We start from the raw sequence: 21,881 nt of genomic DNA, 5'->3' as shown, positions 1-21,881 counted from the left end.
AAAGCCTCTATATGTGTACTGTATGCCATACTGTACAAATCTGAATATGCATACTTCATATCCCCCGCTGTGGCCATGAGGAGGAGTTCCCATCCCCCCACGTTTCACCCAGAATGTAATGTGAATCCGTTCTGCATGTGCGTGAAAGATTCCCCCCATTCTGTAATGTTATCTTCCATTCTATTCATTTTATGGGCATATAATTAGATGTTTGATTAGCTGTGCCTTCTATTAACTAAGTCTCATATTTCTCCCTTTCCCTTCCTCTCACTGACCGTAATGTCTTTGTCTGAGACAACGATGAGTCTGAGTGATGAGAAAACCTCTTTAGTCGATGTTATACAGAGTACTGTCCTGTCACGCATGATATACTGCATACATACTGTTGCGTGTTTGTTAAGAAAAGCCTCTATGCTCAACATCTAGGGCTGCAACTAATAATTATTGTCATGATCAAAGAATGTGTTGATTATCAGTTGATTGTTCGTTTAAGATGAGGTTTTCACAGAGTTGATACAACATAGGCGACTATTATATTTAGCATTTTCTTCTGAATGACTTTAATGATTAATTATCTAAATAAATGTTCTTCCTATCAACTAATTGTTTCAGCATTAAATGTATCGTTTTATAATCTTTTGTTGTGGTTTTGGAGCTTTTTTCTTAAATCATCGTAAATGTTCATCCAAGCCCTCTGTATCTTGCAGTTGTTTCAAAGCACCATAAAAGAGGAGCAAATTCATTGCAGATGCTATTTATAGCACAACATGTGCCAGAGAAATGTGCCAACAGATGCAATGGGTGCAACAAGGACATATAGCGAATAGGGAAGGTGAAGACAGTGATGCTTCAGGACAGGCCTGAAATATATGGCCTTACAGATTCATATGAGGAGATTGGGCTTGGTGAGATAAATACAGCACAAGACTAGAGTGTGCAGCGATAGCTCCTCTGTGAGGCTGTACTAAGGCACAGTGGTGCTTTGAGCTAAATGCTAACATCAGAATGCTAACATGCTTACAATGACAATGCTAAAATGCTGATGTTTAGCAGCTATATGGTTTACTGTCTTGGCTTACTTCACCATCTTAGTGTAGCCTGTTGAGCATGCTGACATTTGATTAACAGAAACTAGCCTAGAGCTGACGGTGACAGGAATGTTTTTAGTTTTGTAGATATTTGGTCATTAACCAGAGTATTGGACACATTTTGACCCAATTATGGTGCTATGAAAAGTCACTAAAATCTCTTAAATTAGTAAAATTCATCCTCAGAGGAAACCAAAGGTCTGCACCAAATTTCATGGCAGTGAAGAGTATTTCAGTAAAAAAAACACAAATGTGAATCTCAACGTGGCACCAGAGGAAAAGTCAGGGGATAATCAAAGTAATTGGGATTAGAAGATTTCCTGGCAAACCATCTAATACTGTAGCTGTTCTGGGCTAAATTGGTGGACCAACCAACAGACCGACATTGCCATCCCTAGAGCCATGCTGCTCGCGTGGCAAAAAAAACTGGCAAGGTTCGCTCTCAGTGTACAATCTGCAAGCACACAGATTCACGTCCAAAACATGCCTTTTAAACCATCAGCACATCTCTGTTGTAATTTTGCCAGCGTGCCAGCGTGATGGCCATGTTGACTTTTACTTATCTGGCTTTGTACACCGTCAACAGATCTTAAAACAGCAAGAATAAGCTCGCGTTGGCTACGGGGAATAAGTGATGCAGATGGCTAACCAAGTATCTCTTAGCGAGTGTAGACACATCACCTTTGTACTTTACCTTAATTAGGTTGAGATGGCAACAGAGTGGGCTGGTCTTTATCTCAGGCCAAGAGTACATGGTATGGTTTCATAAGTGGGAGTCACTTCACCCTTTAATGTGATTCCCAGATTCCTGGCAGTGTCTCTGGTCAGTAATGTGTTGGTCCTACCTACACAGATGCATCTATCATCTCAAATGTGATAATACAAGGTCAGCATCTGTTGACCATATGCTTTGTGGAAAGTGTTGTGATCCTGTGATAGGAGTGTACTCACCTGATGCTGTATTGATTCCATTAATGCATTTAAAGGCACATATACAGACTTTAACAGTGGTGGCCATCATTTCTGTTGTATGCGAACCTCATAACTCCACTTTTCAATGTGTTTACTTTAGCTGAAAGATAATATGGTCCTCTAAGAATATGCTTCAATCTCTTTATGGTTTTAAAATTTTTTGCCATCAAGAAAAAAAATCATCTCTGTTCCTATTAGATACATCCATACATTTTGGAGATAAGAGGTTTCACCTGGCAGCGATTATATGTAAAATGATACAACTATGACTTGCAGCCGGATGTTCTGCTAATGCAAAGATCGTGTAGTTTACTGCGCACGCTACCACATATCTCATATCAATTCTTACTTACATCTGTGTTGTAACTGAAAGCAAGGTTACACTTAGGAAACATGGACTGCACACTACAATAGAAGGAACATTATAATGTTAGTTTATTGACCTTTCAGCATTTTCACAGGAAAATTGACAATTTGAAACACTGAATTATTTTGCTGTTACAATAAGACATCAATACTAAATAGACCAAAGAATTTAAAATAGACCCGGATTTGAGTGTTTGATTGCTACATTTTTGGCATGACCTACAAAATATGTGCATATTCTCCACCTTTGTCTTATTCTTTGAGGCATATCCTCTATAATATTCTCTTCAAATCTGTTGTTCTCTCCTTGTCACCTTTCATCTCTGCTTTGTTCCCCTTCATTGCATCTGTTCTCTCTTTTGAATTTATGCAGAATATGTTTGCAATTTGCAAAAACTGTGAAGTGGCTAATAGATGGGAGAGGTGCTCTAGTTAACAAAGAAATGGCTCAGGCATAAGGAGAGGAGAGAAGTTGGAGGTGAAGGATGATGAGGATGGGGAAAAAAGTGAAAGGTGTGTTCGAGGGGAGAGGACAGGAGAGGAGAGGAGAGGAGAGGAGAGGAGAGGAGAGGAGAGGAGGATGCAAAAGACAAAAAATGAGGGGGAGGCAGGGGGAGGTCAACAGAAGGAGAGGCAGATGCTCGTGCCTCGGATGCCTGTGCGCGAATAATTATCCTGATGAGATTCACTGAGAGCGGCACGAAATGCAGAGGAAGAGGATTTGGGAAATACCTCACGACGCAGAAAAAAGGAGAGACAAAGGGTGATTAAGTTTGAAATAAACATAGTGTAGTACAGTGTGTATATACAATATGTGGGTTATAGGCATGTTGGTACCCACTGTTTCTCCTTCATCTGTCTCATATTTTCTCCCTCCTCGTCATACATGGCATGAGAAAGTAGAGCCTCCCTCTCATCTTTTAAAGATGCATGAAGCAGCAGCTACGGAGAGTCAGGGAGAGACTGTAAAGAAGATTAAAAAAATAGGAGCAGCACTGGTCCTCTACCCTATAAAAAGACACACAGCTCCTAATAAACTCTCAACCCTTCAGTTTCTGTCTGCTGAGTGGAAGGACAACGAAAACATAGTGCATAATCAATTTTTGCTCCCTCCTCCCTGATTAGATTTAGAGGCTAGCCCCACTGTGTGTCTGTGTGGCTGATATTAGGACCACTGTGTGCATCCCAATATCAGTAGCCTCCTCCTTTTTGAGATTCTGCCCAGCACAGTTGGATGGCAGCACATCAAAAAACAGAATCAACACCAGTCTCTTTCTTCATGCACTGGTGAAAGAGCATGATCTGTGTCTCTCTACAATCCACTGCATAGGATTAAAAGACAACACAGGTGTTGTGTTGAGTGTGCACACAACCACCTGTCTCTACAAGCACACACAGTCCTTTCAAGTGATAGGTCTGTGTCTTGTGTATACGTTTTTGTTGAAATGTAAGAGGTGCAATAGAGGCCCAATAAAAGATATTCTTCCTGATACTGACAGTATTTTTTGGCCCTGTTTTCGCTTTCTTTTTCACTTCTTTCTCTATGTTTTACAGTTCTTCTTCTGCTTCTCCTGTGAGGTTTTGCAGCTGTTAACAATTGCGTTTAAAATACAAATACTAAATATAAAATGTGGTTTATCAAACGTTCATTTACATTTCTTATTAAATGTATTATAATTATTTTTCTAATTTTGCATGATATTGTTTTAATTTAAAAAAATAATAATTATATCTCAATCACTGCAGTACTCTAAAGTACCCATAGGAGTACCCAACCCACATTTGTTAAACACAGCTTTAGGCTACTGATAATATAATATTTTACATGATTTTAATCTTTTTTTACCCAAGATGGAGCAATAATGCAAGTGTGGAACTAATTTAATTACCACTGTTAAGAAATCTCAGCTCACCTCTTATTGTGACACTTTACAATCAGTAATAAGTTTTGGAAGGAGGGTGTGACACGAAATATCAAGTATGTACTGAGAACTGAGTGGTTACGTGGGAACAGCTGACAGGACAGTTGCATATGTGTTTTATCCAGTGATGGAAAGTACTTTTTCTTAACTATTGTACAAAGTATGATTTTGAGGTACTGTACCAATATTTTATTTCTATGCTGCTTATACTACTGCTAAACTACTAGGTACTATGTGGATCATGGTTTCACATACAAAATATATGGCCAGTATGTAAACTATATTGCAGTATGGATTAGCTATTATTTGTTAGATTAACTTACCTAACAGTGTAAAAAGTAGTTAAATATAGCTTAATTTTGACCAGCTATACAACATAAAATGCAATCCTTTAACAAGACTAAGTTTCATGCTAGCTGCTCATCATCATCATCTTAGAGTTTCTAACATTTACTGATTAGCACTAAGCTTAAGTACAGCTGAGGTTGATGTGAATGTCATTGGTTTTTAAGGTCATTATGCTGTCATAAATCAAAGTATTGGGTATACTTTGCCAAAGTTTTTACAATTCATCCTGAGGGGAGTATAAATGTGTGAACTGAATTTTGTGTCAATCCATCCAACAGCTGGCAGGATGTTTAACTCACAACCAGAGGAAAATTCAGGGGATCAATAAAGTCAACATGGTCAGGGAACCACAAATATCTGTACAGGATTTTGTAATAATCCACCTATGGATCTTGAAAATCCATTGAGATTTACTGTGTCCAAATTATATATATTTAAAAAGGATTTCCTGCATATACTGTCTTTTCTTATCATTGTCTACTGTCTTTCAATATGTGAAATAGCCTATTGATTAGGTTTGCATCAACCCTAGAGTTGCCTCTTGTTGTCCTCTAATATCTGCTAATGGTGTAATGTCCTTATTTAATCCATTTATAAAATAACCTTCACTCAGTGTTTGATCAGTATATAGAAGTACAACTGCTACAGTTACTAATAAGAAGAAGAACTGGAGGACAGCGTAAGGAGATAGTGAGATTCTTTGGTTGGGAACATTTTAGAAAAGCAGTTCCCAGTCCCTGACTCTCTCTGTTCCCTCTCTACTGTCTGATGCAGCTGATTTGTAGGTTGTGTGCGAGTATCAGAAATAAACTGAGAGAGCGGGTGAGCAAAGGTCTTTTACCCTCTAGTGGTGAGCCTGGGGAAAGGCCTGTCAAATTCATTTAGGGAAAAAAATATGAATGTCCAATTATCCCTGTTCAGTTGTGCATGGAGGCAGTGACCCAGTTGGAAAATCAGTTTCAGATTTCCGAATTTCATATTTTATTCACCAGCAAGTCGTATATAGTTAGGTGTCAATGAGAGGATTATGCTGTACAAGTATGTCAAAGTTTTCTTTTCTGGAGTGCACAATCACCCAGTCCGATGTCACTCTTCCACCCTGTCGAATAAAAGGAGCAGACCGAATCAGACGCAGCCACTCATGCTGCATTATGTTAGCAAGCTTGAAATTTCAAATTCCTATGAAAAGCAATACATTTAAGATCTCTAAAAGGCTTTTTTTAACTTGCTTTTAAAATTTCAGATGAAATTCAGAAATGAATTACCTTAAAACATGTGCCATAAATTATTAAAAATATACATTTGAATGAAATCGTATAAAAATCCTACATACTGTTTCACTTAGTGGTGGTTTGTTTACAGTATTTACAACAAGTTATATATACATATATTTATACATGTGAGCATATATATCCGTATATGTAGTCAAAATAGCTCAACCTTAACATCTACAGCAGTAAAATGCAACATACACATTAATGCAGCAGTAATATGAATCCAGAAACATTATATATAGTACTAAAACCCTGACAGGGATCATTTTACTGCACAATGAGTCATTTTACTTTTAATAGTTGTGCCAATAATATACTTTTACTTTTACTTTTGCTTGTTACTAAGTATGTTCACAGTGTGGTATGGGTACTTTTTACACCACTGGTGAAAACACACACATTACCACCCAGGAATACAAAACTAATAAAATATTACAATGTAAATAAGGTAAAGAATGGCAAATGTGCCAAAATTCACTTTTTTTTACTTTTTCATCATAAACACTGGCAAAAGTCAAAGAATTAAAACAAATAACATGAGGTTGATGAGTACAAAGGCCCAATAGTCATATTTTTTTACCAATGAAATAAACACACTCTGTCCAAAAATGAGAATCGAAATATAAAACGTAACTTGTAGTTGCAAACAATATATGCTAATGTTGCTAAATTATAGTATTAGCTGTTGCATCAGGTATTTTATCAGATCACGACAGTCTTGTCGGTATAGCCACAGTAAAAGCAGATCTTCTCCCACATACACACACAATATAGGACATACTGCAGTAGCTACACACGGTAGACATCAGTGCGATAATCAATGTGAAGTGCAGAGGAAAATCTAATCTATTTGGTTGAAATTCAGGTTTTCATTTCCAGTATTAATTAACATAAATGAATACATCGCGGTGTTATCCCTGACAGTCTGAGCGTCATTAACAATCGTTATCAACTGTGGCTAGTGGTGTTTTTTTTCTCACACATACAAGCACACCAACACAATCACACTTTCACACACACACACACACACACACACACACACACAATAACATATGTTTAGAAAAATCGTCAACGGGCTTAATATTTCACACTTTTTCCTGTCCATGTTCCAACATCAAAGCTGTGACATTGTATTCGGGAGGGAAACTGTGTTCCTGGGCCGTAAATAAATAAATAAATAAATAAATAAATAAATAAATAAATAAATAAATAAATATTGAACTGAGCTATGGTGTTCTGTATGCCACCAATGTTTCATTTATTTCCCATTAAAAAATAAACAGGGAAATCTCTCAGCCTGTGAGCGGGTGTGTGGGTGTGAAAGCAAAAAAAAAAAAAAAGACATAGATAGGGAGAGTAAGGGGAATAGAAAGAGACAAAGAGAAGAGAGTCAGGGAGGGAATAGGTGGTATTTAAAATGAAGATGACACGTGGGATAGTTTCCATTGCGCCTCAGCAGCCTCTCTTGAGATGAGAGTGACTTAACATTTCACAGTCTCATGTGAAATACACACCCACTGAGGCCTATGCACACACACACACACACACACACAGTGCACATAAGAAAGCCTCATTTGGCTCAGGAGAGACAGATATGAAGGCTTTCTCTTGAGGTGAAGGGAAGGGAAATAGAGTTCAGACTTGAGTTTCACAATGATCAGGGGAACATTTCTCTACTGCAAATAACGCCGCACACTTAAAGACAGCTTATAGGAGTGTGTATTTGTGTGTGAGAGAGGTTTAATTTGAACAATTGCAAACTCATTTCATCGTGGAAGCTTTTCAGCACATGCTTTTGGTGTTTATATTGGTATGAATGACTGTGTGTGTGTGTGTGTGTGTGTGTGTGTGTGTGTGTGTGTGTGTGTGTGTGTAGTGCTAAAGATTTAAAATTCATAGAAATCACCAAACCATTCTGCACCTATTTGCTTATTTACTGCATTTATACATAAAACATGACAGACCAGCTATTTCATTTCCTCCTATTTCCCACATTTGATCTAAATTCCAGTGAAATGGTGACATCCACACAGATATCGCAGAGTAAATAGAGGTTTGAAACTATGATATTTACTCAGCTGTGTAACAGACATGAGTGGACATCTTCCCTGGAAATTTCTGATTTAATCTTGTGGTATTCTGAATTGCATTCAAACATGTGTCTCATTTTATATGCCCACCCATTCATTGGCAACCAAATATAACTGGAACAGGTTAAGTAATGGCATTTTAAAAAATGGTCTGGGGCTGTTTTCACAGTTTCGACTAAAGGCTCCTTAGTTCCAGTTGAGGTAAATCTTAATGCCACAGCTCACAATGATATTTTAGACAGTAATCTAACTGTGGCAGCAGTTTGGGGAAGTCCCTTTCCTGTTCCAGCATGGCAGTGCACCCAAGCACAAAGCAAGGCTCGTACAGAAATTACTATCAGAGTTCAGTTTGAAAGAACTCGACTGACCTGCACAGAAACCTGACCTCAGACCTGATCCAACACTCTGGGGATGAACTGTGAATGAGACATTAACACCCATCATCAGCGCCCCTGATCTTTCCAGAAGAGTTGAGGCTGTTCTAGGAGCATATTTAAAGGTCCAGTGTGTAACATTTAGTAGGATCCATTGGGAAGAAATGGAATATAATATTCATAGGTATGTTTTCATCAGTGTATGATCACCGGGCAATAAGAATTAAGTGTTTTCATTACCTTAGAACAGCGGTGAATAACCTTTGAAAGAGTCAAGGGACAAAAAAAGTATTTGAGTGCTATTATCTCCGCAGATCTAACATTTATACTGGTAAGCCAGCAGTGTTGGTGGTGAAAGCAAACAAATTGGTCAATGCACTATTAAATTCAAGTTTTCCTGCATTACTTTTCCACTTTTTGGTGGACAAAGAGCTATTGAGGTTCAGCAAAATATGCAAAAAAGGCGCCATGTCAGAACATAACATATGACACACTTTCTTTTGATATGTTATGGATTCACATTTGTACAATTGGAGAATATAAGAATAAATTAAGATAAGAGAACATTAATTTCTATATAATTTGCCACTGGGGAGGGATAAAGAGCCACATGCGGCTTCAGCCAGTTTCACAGCAGCTGCCATGTGGAACCATTGGCAGTATAAGTGTGGAGCCGATGTGTGCACCCGCCATTTTACTACAGTAGCCCAGAATGGACAAACCAAACACTAGTTCTACACGGGGTCTTTCGTGTTACAGCTAGATGCAACTAAATCCTGTACACTGGTCCCTTAAAGCCTTACATATACCGTCAATGGTTAATGCCCATTGTTTAAGAATGAGATGTTCAACAATCACATATGGGTGTAATGTTCACGTGTCCGCATACTTTTGGCAATATAGCCTAGTAGCTTTTAAGATTCAAATAATACAGTATTTTTGTTCAACAATATTTAACAATTTTTTTATTATTTAATTGACACACAATAAAACTTTTTGACAGAGTATTAAGGCCATACTAAGAAAAAAATGTAAAAAAATTTTGGAAATTACAAGAATAAAGTCATAATATTACAAGAATAAAGTCGTAATGTCACGAGAATAAAGTCGTAATAATACGAGAATAATGTAATAATAATACAAGAAAAAAAGTCGTTTTAATGAGAAAAAAGCTTCGATAGAGTTATCAAGATCTGACGTGACCAGCTCAACCAAACATTAGCCACAGTCTGAGCCCAGCAGCTGCTGTTTGTTTCAGTCGTACCGTACAGTCAACAGGTAAGATAAGGTATTGATAAGTTCGTCGTTGACAGTTCTCATATAATTACTACTTTATTCTCATAATATAATGACTTCATTCTCATAGACCTAATATAATGACTTTATTCTCGTAATGTTACGAATTTATTCTCATAATATTACGACTTTATCCTCGTAATGTTACGACTTTATTCTCATAGACCTAATATAATGACTTTATTCTCGTAATGTTATGACTTTATCTTGTAATGTTACGATTTTATTCTCGTAGACCTAATATAATGACTTTATTCTCGTAATGTTACGACTTTATTCTCATAGACCTAATATAATGACTTTATTCTCGTAATGTTACGACTTTATTCTCGTAATGTTAGGACTTTATTCTCGTAATGTTATGACTTTATCTCGTAATGTTATGACTTTATCTCGTAATGTTACGATTTTATTCTCGTAGACCTAATATAATGACTTTATTTTCGTAGACCTAATATAATGACTTTATCTCGTAATGTTACGACTTTATTCTCGTAGACCTAATATAATGACTTTATTCTCGTAATGTTACGACTTTATTCTCGTAGACCTAATGACTTTATTCTCGTAGACCTAATATAATGATTTTATTCTCGTAATGTTACGACTTTATTCTCATAGACCTAATATAATGACTTTATTCTCAGAATGTTACGACTTTATTCTCATAGACCTAATATAATGACTTTATTCTTGTAATGTTACGACTTTATTTTCGTAGACCTAATATTACAACTTTATTCTCGTAATGTTACGACTTTATTCTCGTAGACCTAATATTACAACTTTATTCTCGTAATGTTACAACTTTATTCTCGTAGACCTAATATTACAACTTTATTCTCGTAATGTTACGACTTTATTCTCATAGACCTAATATAATGACTTTATTCTCGTAATTTCCCCCCCCCAAAAAAATATTTTTTGTCTCTGAGTATGGCCCTAATACTCCGTCGTAAAAAAACTAACTGCAGCACCACAATATTAATCTTTCAGTTCCCTCCACTGTTAAACTCCCCAACACATCCTCCATACGGCTCTGGATTCACACAGATGGACACAACCGCGACCTCCTCACTCCTTCAAGTCCACACCTACAGACTGAAGGTAAACTTTGATATGTAGCTACGATTTACTGGGAACTTAAAATAGTTTAATCTCACACAAGCAGTGCGAAATGTTTGTTTTTCTTGTAAAGAAAACGGGAGTGGGGACAGTTGCGTGTCTGAGCAAAAACACGTTAAAGTTAAGCTAAAGCTTGTAACATTAGCTAAGCTTACTTTAAAGGTTTGAGCGGTGAAAACAAAACAAAGGAGTTGACGGTTAGTTAAATATTTAGTTTCAGAAATTTGTCAGCGTTTCATATTTGTTTTGGGCGCTGACAAAGCATTTAATCTCAGTCAACCAAGTGTGTCACTTGGTAGCGTTAATAGCTAACGTTAGCAGCTAGCGTTCAATGGTGTGGCGTTCAATGGCGTTCAATGGTGTGGCGTTCAATGGCGTTCACCTTCACTGGCAGCTGTGTATATTGGGCCAGTAACAGGCAGTTTTACTAAATACTTTTCTCTTTTTAATAAATAATTTGGTCTAGCAATAACAGAAAGTACCGAGAACAACATTAAGTTAATTTAGTGCCCACCACAGTATCTTAATTATTAGGTAAATGTCTGTTTTGTCCAACTAAGACCCCCAAACCCCCCTAAAGATAGTAAACTATTGAGTGATAGAAAACAGATAACAGCAGCAAATCCCCGGGATTAATAAACTGGAACCAAATAATTATTGGTATATTAAATGGAAGATGAATTTAGAGTTGTTTGGAGTAATATATATCTTTGAAAGAGTTTTTTTTTTTTTAATTATTGTTGTGCAATTTATTGTTGTATGTTAGGTGTGTTGTTTGTGTTGTTTATCCTCACAGTTGCATTATGAGAAGTTAATCGGTTTGACACCATGTGAAATAAAAATGAACAACAATTAACAGTTGAAAGAATTAGGCTTTTTGTTTTGGTTGCAAGGGCACAGTTAAAAGCTGCAACCATCTCACTAACTTAATGTCATTTTTTTGTACAGGTGGGTTGAAAAGCATGGCGGATCAGAAGGGATTTAAATACAGTTCGAGAAGAGGGGCTGCTAATTTTCAGTTTCTGCCAGACTTTGAGCCAGGCTTGCACCTTCATCATCCTCGGGTCCAACCTACAGACGATGTGTCCGATGGTAGCGCTGCTCCTGAGCTGAGGTAATGAGAAAGATGGCAGTGTTGTATTGCAGTTATGGTAAGGCAAGGTGAGCTTTATTTATCTAGCACATTGTATTCCCAGGGGAACCCCCAACGTGTTTTACATGAAGATTAGGAAAAGGATAAACAAGAAGAGAGACTTATAATGGGAAGAATACTAATAAAGATGATTATGATAGCAATATGAACAGTAATAATGATAATAGCTATTCACAATAAGCATACACAGGAAGGCTTACATATAGACTATTCACTTGCAAATGATGTATTGCACATTATTGCAAGGCAAAGCTTCTCTGGATTTTGAATTGAGTGAGTATATTAGAACCAGATGACCCGAGAGGTCCGACTAGAATAGCTTTTAAGCAGGTATAACTTATTAGATGGAGAAAGGCCACAACTAGAACAACCATCTTATCGCTAAATGTGCATTCGTCTAGATAAGAGATGGGTCCCTGGTACCCTCGTGGTCTCAAGATGGGCAGAAATTTCTCCTTGAATTTTAAGCACAAATACATAAAGACATATTAACCCTGTGTTTAAACATGACAAATACACAGTTGCTGTTGTGTTGGGCCTCATTTTCATAATTTTTATGTTTCACTGACTATTTTTTTCGTATCTCAGGTCAGAACCTCAATAAAACCAAACTATAACTGTCTTTGTCAACAGCAGTTTGGGTTTTGTTTTGTTGTGGTTGCTCGTTACTGAGGTTTCAGATCAGGCAGGTGAGGAGCCCTCTGGCGAGTGTGTGTCCATTTTAAATTGGGTACATGCACACTGTCAGTTACTGAGGCTCATTAATGAGCGTGCACCCACAGTTACAGGACAGTGGACGGCCCACTGGCTCATTTGGTTGTGACACGTCATGTACTTAATTTTGATGTGCTCTGAACCTTTGTTGCCTTATTCATCCTCTTTTTTCATTTTTTTTCTCCGTCTACTATAAACTTATCAAACTCTACTTTCAATTAAAGACCAAAATATCATCAAAAAACCTTGAAAAGTTTTTAGCTGAATGCCTTAAATGTAAATGTGTTAGTTGGATCTCATTTGTGAGTCCGCAGGCCAGTCCTTCACGCTTCCACTTAAACATGCAGGTAGAGAAAATGGTTTATTAGGTACCGCTGATCCTTGTAATTATGCTTTGCTCTTGAATCTCACCCTCTAACTTAACCCTTCTTTCCTGCTTTCCTGCTATTGATCGAAACCTAAAGAAATCAGCAGCTGTGTTTAATTTGACATGTTGTTTCACTATTTAGTGTTTATCTACTGTTGTGTTCTTTTAGATCTGGTCACTGTTTATGTTAAAGTCCTAGGAAAACTCTACCTGCTTCTGGAGACCATGACCGAGTGGAAGAGGCTTCTCTTTCTGAAGAAGGTGACGGACCCAGAATGGAGAGGACTTCCATCAAAGATAAACTTGATTCTGGCGACATCCTATTGGGAGATGAGGTAAATAAAGGGAAAGAGGTAATGTCGGAGTTGCCCACTACTTACTGTAGCTGCTGCATAACAAAGGCAATATTTAAAATTATTATTTTCACTTAGTTATCACAAAAGGTGAGATGCCATCAGCGTCTGTCAGACTCTGCAGTAGTCTTTCCTGGGGGAAAACCTTATGTGCAATTCACTGCTTTCATGTGGAAGGTGTCCTTCACAGAGAACCTAAAATGATATGGGAATAAATAACTGCATCAAGCCATATTTGAAAATCTAACATCAAAGTGAAATCTCAACATCTGTGATAATTAACAGCAGATTACTTAACTGGCAAGTATAGCAGTACTTGATAGCACTATCCAGCAAAACAGAGGGGCTCAAAACCATCTGCAGCCACCTTGTCATTTAGGCTTTGATAATCTCACACTTTACATGGTTGTCTCATTATTTCTGCAACAGCATGTTTACATGTGCTGACAGTGTCTTTGACAACAACATGCTTTCCTAATTTAACACTAGAGAAGTAGGTTCAAGGTTGATAAGAGTAGGAAATCACAGTTCATATTTTTTACCAGAATTATTTTGTTTTTCTCAGGTTGAAGACTCAGATGATGCGGCACACTCTCTCTCTGGTATGTCGCCCGCTGAAAGCATACTCTTAGATGAAGAGCTCTTTCTGGACAAGATCAAGGACTTCAAGAATCCAGACAGCAGCACAAAGACTGAAGGTGCAGTTGTAGTAGTCACAGTCTCACACTGGCTTCCAACGCTTTTTTCGGTCAAAGCTCTTCTCTGGCCTGGTCATACAGTCGTGGAGTACACTCTTTGCTGAAGTCAGAACAGTGGCGTCATTACAAATCTTCCAACAAAATCATTCTTTCAGACCTCAACACCACATACTACCACTTCTAATTTCTAGGGGAGAAAAACAAAAAACAAGCTTTTGCTCCTGTGGAGTTTGAAAGCACTTGTTGTAAGATGTTTTGGACTAAAGTTTCTGTGAAACGAATGCTGTGTAATGAAAAGCTGTAGAAGCACAACACTGCACTCCCCATTCACTCCACTCAACATGTACAGACACACGCTATTTGATTTGATGTGCTTTAGGAGGGCACAACAAGAAAAAGGGTTTCAAGGCTTTACCTGACAAAGAAGCCAAGATTCAAAACAAAACACTCATTTGTGACCAGCCAAGACAAGTGATTGAAGTAAAAAGCCCTCTATGAACATCGAAATCAATCTGGGAAATAGCACTAGATGAAAATATGCATTTGGTTGACTATGACAGGATTTACAATAACAGTTTCTGTAACTAGATTTTTAGTAGGTAGACGACTGTGTGCTTCATTCATAATGAACTTGGCCAGACTGTTGTACTAAAATACAAGTTGCAGCAGATGGGCAGCAGTAATAAATAAAAAGGGAAAAATATGTTACTGCATTTCTGCACATTGAGCTTAGAAGTAAAAGTATACTTTGGCCTGACTAAACCATTTAAGAGAAATACACAGAAATACACTACAAAGGGAAACCTATATACATTATAGTTTTTATCTGTGCTGCTTAACTGTCATTTTACAGCTCAAAACCTCAGGAACATTTCAGAGTAAACATGGAAATATGGAAAAACACTTCATGACTTGTCACCGACAAAAACCAAAGCATCAAAAATCTTTAGTCAAAATCAACTAACAGGTACACTAAGTGCAATAAGTAGCACATAAAAATGTTCAAGGCAAGCACTGCTTCTTATCACTTGCAATTTGAAAGGGCTTTCAGAACAGCACTTACATGGTGATGTCCAAAAGACACTCTATCCCTGATTATATAGCGGTCTTGTGATTTTATTTTCTTCTAGTTTGGCGAACTGACTGGCACAAGAATCACATGGCAGTGATAAGTAGCGAGAAGTTTGACAGCCTCCTGAAGATGTGTCCTGATTTCCAAGGCTGTAAGAGCCACATAGCAGCATTTGTCTTGATAAGAGGTAAGCACCTTAGGTATGTTGGTAAAATGACCACTTTTCAGTTACTTACATTTGGGTACTTGCCGATACAAGATATGTATCTGTAATACCAATACAGTTCTAACAGTGACTTTGAAAACATTTTATTTTCTTTTGACAGTTTACCAGAGCGTAGTTTGCACTCCTTTGTCATTGTTCATCTTAAAACAGTGGTTCCCAACCTTTTTCCTTTAGCGTTTCTCGTTCTATCATTGATTAAGCTGAAGACCCCTAACATATATTTGTGGGTATTTCATATTATTTTCAATGCATACCAATAACAGTACAGAACAACTGATAAACTGTACAATGAACCCAAATAGTGAACACAATAACAATAATAAGTTTGTGTAAAACGAGAGATTTGGATGAATTCTGAGCAGATGATGTCTTGTGAATCTTGCCTCAGAGATGAATTTTCCTGATATTTTTAGGGAATATTTTGTACAATTTTGTTTGTATTATGTGTTTTTTTATTTTTTTTACCAATTGTAACTATTTAATAGGTGTCTTTTTCTTTGAAAAATTCAGTTTTATATGATGCTTGGCCATTGTTCTGTTGGCTCTTTGGTTGTTTAACTGTACTTTTTGAATGGAGAACGAGGCAGTGAATATAGCTTGTGTTTCTTTGCAGAAATAAATACATAAATGAAATGCTGTTATATAGACCTAATGTGTTTAGTCTTTACATTTTCTTGCATCTTTTTAAAGTCAAGAAAGCCTCGCATGAAGCTTTGTTGACCCCTAGATTGGGAACCACTGTCTTGAAATGAATGTTACCTGCTCAACTAAAGCGAGGTTAATGTCAGGTTGCTGTAAAGTGGTATCAGATTAGTTTTGTGATCATGATAATAAGTAGTTGCAAAGTGCATCCCTAGTTCAATTCTTCATTTTTAATAAAATATTTTTTTATCAGTGTTGCTGTATACATACACTGCTAAAGAGAATGGAGAATATTTGTAGATATGTTTAGATATGTAGAACTTCATAAACTGGGCTTATACCACTGGTAAGTTATTATTGATGAAGCAAGTTAAGGGGCCTGGCATTGACCCGGCAGAAAAAAGAGATTAGATTTGTATATACAGATACAGAAAATAAATATGACACTGACGCACAGTGTGGAAAAAAACTTTCATTTAATGTTAAAACTACTTAAGGAAAAATCTGAGAGAAACATTACATTAATGCCTTACTGAAAGTTGAGTTTAGTCATCCTTTTTGTAGGCAGAAAGTTTAGTTTATTATTAAAAGGAAGAAAAAAGGCGCTTTACTTGCCAATTGCAACCACGAGTTTGACATTTTGATGCTGGAGAGCTGTTATTTATTTTTTTTATTCAAGTAAACCTTTCTGATTATGACCTGTGAATCCTTGAGTCAGAAGCTGTGGCTTGAATGGAAACCGACGGCATTTCACTCTGCTTGCTTCTGGGTCTCTTATATTCTATCCAGGCTTTTAAAACGTACTGTTAAACATGTGTCATCACTTGTAACTCTGGTTTATCTCATAGTTAAATGCCATTCACACATAATTCTTCATGTCAATCATATGTCTGTCTGTCGCCCTGTCTATAGTGGTTGCTTTTAACTAAAGCAACAAAGTTAATAATACATTGTCAGGAAAATATGTTTAATTTCCTCCATAGAAGTGTTGGATACAAGTGGTCGTCCATGTGAGCATTACAAAGTGGTGGCGTTGGGAGCTGGCCGTTCATGCTGTAGGAAGTGGCTTTGCTACAGTGGGACAATGGTCCATGACTGCCACGCCATCATCATTGCCAGACGGGCTCTCCTGAGGTACAAACTGCTAATATGACTTCCAGCGACGTTGAAGAACCAGCTCATGCAAAATTGTCACGTTTCCTACTCTTCTACATCTTAACTTTAAATACATTTACAAAAAACATTTAGAAACATTGCCTTTCTCTTATTAATATTCATGAGGTCATGGCAGGCCTTCCTATCATTTGTTAGAGCTGTTAGCCTGGATCAGCTCGCTCCGGCTCTTGTGCCATTGATAATGCTACGGGTGCATTTAAAGTGCAGGTGTAGCTGAAAATGAGAATGGTATTTTCTGGCTTGTGTTCAGGTTTCTGTACAAACAGCTTTTGCTGTTCTTTGATGTGGATCCAAGGGCCAAGGAGAACTGTATTTTCGAGAGTAATGCAGACAGCCACCAGCTTCAGCTCAAACCCAAGATCAGTCTGCATCTCTACACCAACCAGTGTCCTGAAGGAGCAGCTAAGAACTTCTACTTCAAGTACAGCAGTCTCTTATTCCCTTCTTTTGATTGTTTCAATATACATGTTTGTCCTATGTGCTTTGTTGCAGTATTTTGCAGCATGTATGTGCAATGCCTTGGGATGATAATAATTAAGAATTTCATTCCAAAATAGTGTGTTTGACTACTATAATAGTGGCACACTAAAATGTTTAAGTTAATTCATATTTTGCTGCTTTATGCAAATGATTATATTTTGTAACTAAACCTTACAGCAGTTTAATATCTATGGTTTGTGTTTCTGTAGAAATGTCTTTGTAATTATAATAATTAAATGGGTAAAATACAATCTTTTGTCCTGTTTAGGGGCCCTCTGAATAATACTGCAGCTATGAAGCTGCAGTATCATGCCAAGGGCCTGCTGGTCCCTGTAGCCTACCTTGACCCGAGTCACTGGGGTGCAAAAGTCTGCTGCATGTCTGGCAGTGACAAGTTGTGTCGCTGGACTGTCACTGGAGTTCAGGGTGCATTACTGAGCCACTTCATCCAGCCACTCTACATCACCAGCATGGTTCTAGGTACAGACATTTTAGCAGATACACTTGATTTCTTAGACAGAGTTCCCACTCTTTTTAAGGAATAACTTTCCAGGAACCCTTCAGTTGGTTGTAATCTGCAACTTCACATCTAGATGCCACTAAATGTATAAACTAACTAAATAAAGTTAGCTTGTCATGTCTTGTTAACAGTAATTGGTATTTTACATCCAGATGGTATAATTTTACATGCCGTCATAAACAGTAAGTGAGATGTTTTTTGAAATGACGAAACTGAAGCTGTTGAGAAAATGATTACTACTAGATTTAATGGGAACGGCCACTCAAAGGTCCAGTCTGTAACATTTAGGAGGATCTATTGGCGGAAATATAATTTAATGTATGATAGCTATGTTTTCATTAGTGTATATTAAAATAAGATTAATGAGTTTTCATCTACAGAGAGAGCAGATCCTCTTCTACGGAGTCCGCTATGTTGAACCTGCATGTTTCTACAGTTTCTCCTACACACTTTAAATATCAAATGTTACAAGGATTCATTTCTTTCACCTGTGTGTTTTTAAATTCCTCAGATATTTAAGAATTACTGAGATTGTTGTGTTTTATTTAGGGGGCCAGAATCGCTTTAATGAGGAAGTGTCTGATATCACCAACAAGCGACTGGGTGATTCATTGGAAGACGTTCTGCTGCAGTCCTACAAAAAACACGACATCTTCTTCCTCTGTGGTGACTATGTGGGACCAGTCGTGGCCTCCCCACGGCATGACGATTTCAGCATCAACTGGTGCCTCGGAGACAAGGATATAGAAGTTCTGGACAGTAGCAAGGGCTTCATCATTGATGGGTAAGATGCAGAAACACTGTACCAGAAATCAAATTTAACTAATTTTAAGAAGTGCCATGTGTTGATCCTGCATCAAAAATATTGGACCAGTATGATGTCATGTACACATGCAGACTGACTATAGCTTACCTCATTTACACTTCTGCAGCCACTTCCAGGGATATAATAGAACTACTGGCTGAGCCTGATGCCGTTTGGTTGTTTGACAGTCTCATTGAGGCTTGGGGCTCCTGCCATGTCTTGGTTTTAGAGCTGCAGACAACTGCTGATGTCCAGTAACTAGAGTGTGACACAGACGTGGCTCTCACTGGAGGCTGTGTACAGATTACAGCCAAAAATAGATGTGAGATTCTGCTTGGCACTCGCAGTGTTGCTGCATACTTCAGCTTCTGTCTTACAGGCTGAACTATTCGTTTTTAGGCGACACCGTGGTTTAACGTGTCAGGATGAGCTCTGCAGCATGTTCCAAACAATATACTATAAATAGGAAATGAAAGAAGAAAATATATTTAAAGGCAAGAGTACAGGACAAAGGGTGCAGGGGGAGTTGAAGAATCGAAAGAATGACAGGAACACCTGCTAGGAAAAAAAACTCCTAAATTATAGTGTGAAGACAAAAGGAGACCACATGAGGCTACTTTAATTTAGTGAAGTAGAAGTTGCACACCAATTATTCCTGGCTTCTTTTAGCCATGGTTTTTACCAGTGAAGCAATTAATTGCTTCCTAAAAACCTTGGCTTGAGCTCAAATCACTTGAATTTTGCCAAGAAGAATTCATTATATGTATATGTATATGAATGTATTAGTAATAAAAAGTTTTCAGAGGATATAATGGGCTGAAGACATTGTAAATCAGATCTTAAAATTATTTGATATCAGTCACCCTGCACAGCCATTTGCAGTGCCAGCTTTTGTCTTTGCTGTCATATTTAGTATCACCCCTAACCCATGGCTCTCACTACTGGTCTGGTACCCCAGGGGTCCACCCCAGGGTTTCCCCCAGGAAGTTGCTTAGCAGCAGCAGTAAGTGCTGTTTGCAGGAAACCCTTCCTTCTCCCACTCAGTCACACCACACTTACCACACAGTTTTTGCTATAAACAGTGGAGCAGAATTGTCTTGCCAAACACATTGTTATGTTGAGCACAGCTGAGCCTGTGAAGCAGAGACCGCATCCTCCAAAATAGTTGTTGGAGGTGGAAACATTGTTCAGAGCAGGTCACCAAATGCTGTGGAGAATGAACACACATTTTACATCTACAATGTTTGGTCTTAAGAGTGGATACTTCTCACTGCTGCTAATAAACTGACTAGCTTCTTTGTGATTCTTTGGTGGGGAATGTGTATGTGACACACACTACAAAGCAAGGTTACATCTTCAGTAAACAAGAAGGTGCCATTATTTCTCAGGCAGCTACGGCTATTCGGATATTGTAGCTGGATAAAATGTCTGAATCTCAAGACTAAGAAGGCAGAAAACTGATCCATTGAACCAAAATGAATGTAAAAAGTTAAATATTCAAAACGAGGCTTTGCTAAATATTTCATATGAGGTTGAAAATACATTTAACAAATGTGTTAGACCTTTAAGGACACAAGCATTGTGTTTTGGTGAGAAATGTTGAGGTTAATGTTTTGCAATAAGGGTTTTCCTTGAATTTTTTTATATTAGTATATTTCAAATACATTAATATATAAAACAATATATGTATATGTACATGTATATAGATATACATGCACACACACATATAAGTATATATGTATAGGAAAGCATTAATTGGAATATTGGTTCTGATGCACTATTTTCCAGCTCTCCATCTGTGAGTGGACCAGGCTTCTCCAGCAGACTTTGCAAGAGGGCCCTCTACAGTTATTTCTGTCGAGTTGCAGAGCTGGGTGGGCATAGCTATCTGCTGGATCTCCCCACCTACCACAGCGTCAAGGTGTGTGTCAACTATAGATGGTTACGTGAATGCTCAGTGCTCTGTCCCAGACCATTGGTACTCTCAAACTATCAAGTATGGTTATGGTGAATGTGTAGTGCTTTGCTTCAATGCAGTTTTAGACAGATGTGACGCATGATGGTGTAAAAATGGTTTGTTGTTTTATAGGTGGAAGCCGTCATCTACCAGACAGTAAAAGATCTGGTCAAGCAACAGTTTCTGAACAACGATGCAGGTCCCTGGAATTCAAAAAAGCTGGTGGACTGCTTTGGCACTTGAATGTGCTGCCAGTAACAGGCCATGGAAAAGTTTATCCAAGTTCCTCTTGAGATTTTGTTTGCTGTTGTTCAGTGCACTTCACTAATTATCTTTAACAGTAATTCTAGTTTTATGTATAACGTTGTTTTTAGTTTGTGTAGGTGTTTGAGAAAAATAAAAACCGACCCTACTGTGATGCACCAGTGAAGTAGTCAGTTTTAATGAGTTGTGGGTGGAAAAATATTGGTTGAAGACTAACATTTATACTGCCCTGTCAAGTAGAATTGAGCAGCGTTATCACCCTGTTGTTTTGTAGTTAAAAGTTTGTACTGATTAACAAAGTATTTTGTGTTGATGCAACAACCAAATAATACTTAAAGTCACTGGTATGGAGAAGGCATTATGAACAGGTAAGTATTTTGTGTTTTATAATTTACTGTTAATTGTCATTCACTGTCATATAGTTTTAAACTAACAGATCTAACAGTTATTCTGGTTTTTGTAATTTTATCCACAACAAGTCCAGTGTGTTCAGGGTCAGGAGCTCAAATCAGCAGCTGAAGAGCCAAAGGTACGTTATGAAGTTTAAAGTTTTAACTCCTGTAATGTCGTCTGTAGTTTGAGGTTTTTAAATGACTCCT

At 37.6% G+C, this 21,881-nt stretch overlaps 1 protein-coding gene across 2 annotated transcripts; it reads left to right on the top strand.

The window, feature by feature from the left end:
• Positions 1-10,738: 10,738 nt before the first annotated feature.
• adad2 (adenosine deaminase domain containing 2) lies at positions 10,739-21,443 on the top strand. Of its 2 annotated transcripts, none has more exons than XM_051402142.1 (11): positions 10,739-10,837; positions 11,804-11,969; positions 13,283-13,424; positions 14,008-14,140; positions 15,271-15,399; positions 17,067-17,214; positions 17,507-17,677; positions 18,005-18,216; positions 18,806-19,040; positions 20,850-20,982; positions 21,151-21,443. In XM_051402142.1, exons 2-11 carry the CDS (start codon positions 11,818-11,820, stop codon positions 21,259-21,261), a joined length of 1,566 nt encoding a protein of 521 aa, XP_051258102.1. In that variant the 5' UTR covers positions 10,739-10,837; positions 11,804-11,817; the 3' UTR covers positions 21,262-21,443. The 2 variants fall into 2 exon arrangements, with proteins under 2 accessions (XP_051258102.1, XP_051258100.1); XM_051402140.1 differs by having other exon boundaries at positions 17,064-17,214.
• The last annotated feature ends 438 nt before the right edge of the window (positions 21,444-21,881 follow it).

Source organism: Dicentrarchus labrax, unplaced genomic scaffold (assembly GCF_905237075.1).
Source record: "Dicentrarchus labrax unplaced genomic scaffold, dlabrax2021, whole genome shotgun sequence".
Classification (NCBI taxonomy): Eukaryota; Metazoa; Chordata; class Actinopteri; family Moronidae; genus Dicentrarchus; species Dicentrarchus labrax.
Note: the sequence above shows the minus strand (reverse complement) of the source record. Positions and strands in the feature narration are given on the sequence as shown.

Bases quoted from the DNA above. Each gene is read 5' to 3' on its own strand.
- adad2 (XM_051402140.1), top strand. From the start codon at position 11,818: ATGGCGGATCAGAAGGGATTTAAATACAGTTCGAGAAGAGGGGCTGCT. The intron at 15,400-17,063 runs GTAAGCACCTTA...TTTCCTCCATAG, and splicing joins AGCATTTGTCTTGATAAGAG to AAGTGTTGGATACAAGTGGT. The intron at 19,041-20,849 runs GTAAGATGCAGA...ACTATTTTCCAG, and splicing joins AAGGGCTTCATCATTGATGG to CTCTCCATCTGTGAGTGGAC.